Here is a 4,064-nt window from a genome sequence, read left to right on the forward strand (position 1 = left end):
GAGGTCGCAGAAGTACAACGAAGGGAGGAAGAGCTGGATGAGAGAGTTTTCCACCAACCGAAATGTCACATTCCGCTAGGAATCGGTTTGAAGTTACGTTCGAGTTTGGTGCAATCCAGCTGTAGTCCGCACGACGCCTTCGGGAAATGGGACGCCCGTTTGCCCGTTGTGCAAATTGATTTTAAATGGAAGCAATTTATGCATTCGTGTTTTCGAAAATGGTACGGTTGAAGGTGAATAATTGAATATTGGTCGGATTGGTACACTAAATACCTATTCAGAAAAGGGTTTGTTTTGAGCCGATTTGCACATTTCCATTGGCCGCAGTTTCCACCACTGCCTGCCCGCCTCCATACGTATGTGAAACTGCAGCAATTTGTTTGCTAAAACGGAGCATTTATTGCTTAATTGACTAATGAAATAATAAAGATATGTATGCCGCATGCACCGGTCAGCACCAAATGGCCTAGTTTTAGTGAGTACATGTGATGTAGTTTGTTCATTATATTATTATCAATTTATTTGCTGTCCAATTAAACCTAAATGTCATCCCTTTGTTTGGTATAGTTTCACGTTTTCCACAAATTCATTAATGTACCATTAGTCACATGAGTTTTAACCGTGTGCTTTGACAAAATTTTCGCAGCATATGACGATCTGATCAAAACATCTACGAAACCCGTGGATACCGTGTTCCTGGAAAGATGCCGTCATTTATCAAATACACTACACTCATCTCAATATCGTCCGAAATTACTCACAAAGTACGGATCGATGATAATCTTATCCAGCTCCTTGCCTCGGTAGTTTCCGAGCAGTTCGATTTTAGCTCGACACTGTTCGCCCGCCGGCGCCAGCTCCATTAGATCGGCCAGATTCCACTCGTCCATCCCGAAGATGTAATCGAACCGACAGAAATCATCCGAGCAAATCTGTCGGCCGACGTGATCGGAGGTCAGCCCATTTTCCGACAGTACCTGGAGCGCCCGCTCTTCCGGGCTGCGGCCCACATTCCATTCGCGCAGGGCGGCACTGTCGATGTGCCAGTCCGGGTGATTATGCTTGGCTGCCACGCTTTTCATCACACTTTCCGCCATCGGCGAGCGACAGGAGTTTCCTGCTCAGACAAGATGAACGATCAGCTAGTTACACACATGACTGCAGATGAAATTGACTACTTACCGATGCAAACGAATAGAATTTTCATCGTATTTTATGGTGTATCCGGCGGTGAGTAACTGAAGGAAATGACTACGTACGAGAAGACAGTACGTGTATGACGGATGCTGGAAGGAATGTTGAATGAAAGGCGTTAGTCATAGGAATTAGCACATCGGTTCTTTGTTAATTGTTCTGTCACTGATTATTTACCTTTAAACTCTACTCGACCTAAAATAAACATTGATCAGCTGATTGTTTGACGTTTTAATAAGACGTCAAGGAACGGAAACAAACGTATAGCGTATTGTATAACTCGTGGCGTTTTATTGTTTCAATTCAAAAGCAGTTCAGTAGATCAATTCGATAATATGAAATAAACCATTATGTAAAGGAAGACATTTAATTGGCCACAAATTCCGCTTTTCTTCTTCTGCTGAAATGTAATTAAATCAAAACTGTGACGGATTTATGATTCATTCCTTCCACTTCAATCAGGAAGTGGTCGTTACAATTTAAGATTCTGCTATAAAATTATTTCCCAATGGCGATGCCACGTGTATCGGCAAAACTAACCCATTCGATATGTATCGATAATTCGCTTCGCCCTTCAACCTTGATCTGGTCCACATTTAGATCAAGTACGAGCTGCATGTTGTAATTCGGTGAGCAGGCGGAATGTAAAACTGAATTTTCCGAACGCGACCGGTAAAACCGTCCGGTACGATAATTTATGGCCGGTATGGATTGTATCGTGTGTCCTCGAGCAAATCGAAAAACAATTCCATCAATCGTCGGAACCGGTCCACCGGCAGTTGGAAATGCCAACTCCTCCGTTTTAGGAAGGGTTTGGTTTCGATCCACCGCATAGAAAACCATCGCCGATATTTTTCGCGATTCCCCCATCGTTTGAGGAATGGCGATGACAGCAGTACTGGCTGGCTCGACGATGGCTTCAGGATTCGGCGAGGGATTTTTGCAGTCTAGTGTGTCTTGTGTATCGATAAATAATAATCCTTTCGTTCTTTTTACGATACGAATTGTAATTTGGCGCGGTACGGGTTATGGCGGCGGAGGTTTTATCAATCGTAAAGGGCACCGAAACAGAAGGACTTACTCGATTGCGGTTAGCATTGGGATGAGGAGCGTAGGCCAGCTGGTCGTTTCACAATTTGGCCACAAGCAAAACCCTCGTACCGCAGTAGACACGAATGCAAGCGATCAATTTCGGTGATTACAGATTTTAAGAGAGAGAGCACCATCGTAAAAGTGGTTGTTTTATATCTGCCTTTATTTGAGTATTTTGACGTTGGTTTGCATCGGCCGGTTTGATTGGCTTTCCTCGCGAGGAACTCCGAGGTTGACCAGGTGAAGGTAAAGCCTCACTGCCGTTTTACATTCCCGCTCGGGGTTCGAATTGGATGGTGTACGTTCATTGCAATGTTCGTTCCGCCAAATCCGAAAGGATACGGTTTGTGTTTTTGCATAAAGCGGGAAAGCTGGTGAAGGAAGAATCGAAAAAAAGGTAAAAATAAAACAAATCAAGTACACTCACTTCGGCTCAATGATGACGAATCCGTGGGGGACATCACGCGCCATGAAAGTCATGAATATTCGGTGCTCATAGCTTGGACTTCTCCCCTGGTCGGTCTGGTGATGGATTCGAAAAAGGTAGTCCAAGGGTCGAGAAGGTCTTGTGGAAGCGCGTGCAAATAAAAGCTAGAGGCAGCAAAGGGCAGCAAATTGGAACGTGCCGTTTCGTGCCTTGTTGTAGCATGTTTGAGACGGGGGCAAATTTATACAGGTAAATAAAATTTCGTTTAGCAATAATGCTAATAAAATTATGTTTACTACAATACGCTGCGTTGAGGGTGGGTTGTTGAAAGTCATCTGGGGGAGTTTCAGCATAAGGAATTAGGTTGGGCGCGGCAGAAAATGCAGTTTGTGTTCAACAGAAATAATACACGACCAAAGTCTTCTATACTAAGCCTCCATTAAAGAAAACGAAGGAACCAACACAACGCTAACACTCGCCATTAAGAGCGTTAAAGTGCGTTTCTTCCTTCAAGTGCGCCATGCCATCGCATAATGTAAGGTACATTTTAACAAAGTTTCATAGAAGTTTACAGAATTCCACTACTTTTTGCATTTCTTCACCCCCAGCGCCGTTCACAATCTACTCGATGGCTTTCCTTCCGCCTCGCTTCAGGATGCGAAACTAAGATAAATTGGCATTTCCGCGCAGGAAAATATCGAGAGGTTTGTGTTTCTTCTCTAACGTTTTTTTCCGTGCCATGTTCACTTTCTTCCACGAAGTTTTTAGTAGTTTTCCACTCTAACTCACTCATTCCGCGGGTCTTTTTACTAGCATCGCTCCGAAACGTTTTCTTGGAAGCTTCCCCGTTTCCGGTCTCGGTGGATCGTCTTGTCGGAAAAGTGTTCTCTTTGACCGCGTGGATGATGGGGAGCTATTTTTCGCCCCGTTAACGGGGAAGGTGCACGAGTTTTCCCAGCGAGTGGAAGTAGTTTGGCCGATTGCTTCCTTATTTCATGTCATACACCAACGGGGAAAGTCTGTGTGCATGTGGGTCGATCGAGAAGGATCGTCTTTGAATTAAACGACTGTTTGAATTAAACAACTTATGTTTTAGGGACATGATGGAAAATAACATTTAAAAAATGATGGAGGAACATTTAAAATATTCCTTCTGAAATTTGATCTTCTCTGAGGGTTTCATTACAGACGGCTAAATATAAAACCTACACTTTGCACAGAACGACTCGATCAACCCTCAGCATCCTACGCGAGTTTGTGTTTTTCTCGGAAGTCAGAAAATTCTGACACATATTTTGCCGGCAGGAAAAACATCTTCATCATCACCACGGTTTCCTTCTCTTCGGATTTC

General features: G+C 43.8%; 1 protein-coding gene across 1 annotated transcript; it reads right to left on the reverse strand.

The window, feature by feature from the left end:
* Nucleotides 1-556: 556 nt before the first annotated feature.
* LOC131281708 (low molecular weight phosphotyrosine protein phosphatase 1-like) lies at nt 557-1,312 on the reverse strand. The gene is made up of 3 exons (XM_058311055.1): nt 1,183-1,312; nt 762-1,117; nt 557-696 (listed from the first exon to the last, which is right to left on the reverse strand). Exons 1-3 carry the CDS (start codon nt 1,205-1,207, stop codon nt 616-618), a joined length of 462 nt encoding a protein of 153 aa, XP_058167038.1. The 5' UTR covers nt 1,208-1,312; the 3' UTR covers nt 557-615.
* Nucleotides 1,313-4,064: the final 2,752 nt, after the last annotated feature.

Source organism: Anopheles ziemanni, chromosome 2 (genome assembly GCF_943734765.1).
Source record: "Anopheles ziemanni chromosome 2, idAnoZiCoDA_A2_x.2, whole genome shotgun sequence".
NCBI lineage: Eukaryota > Metazoa > Arthropoda > Insecta > Diptera > Culicidae > Anopheles > Anopheles ziemanni.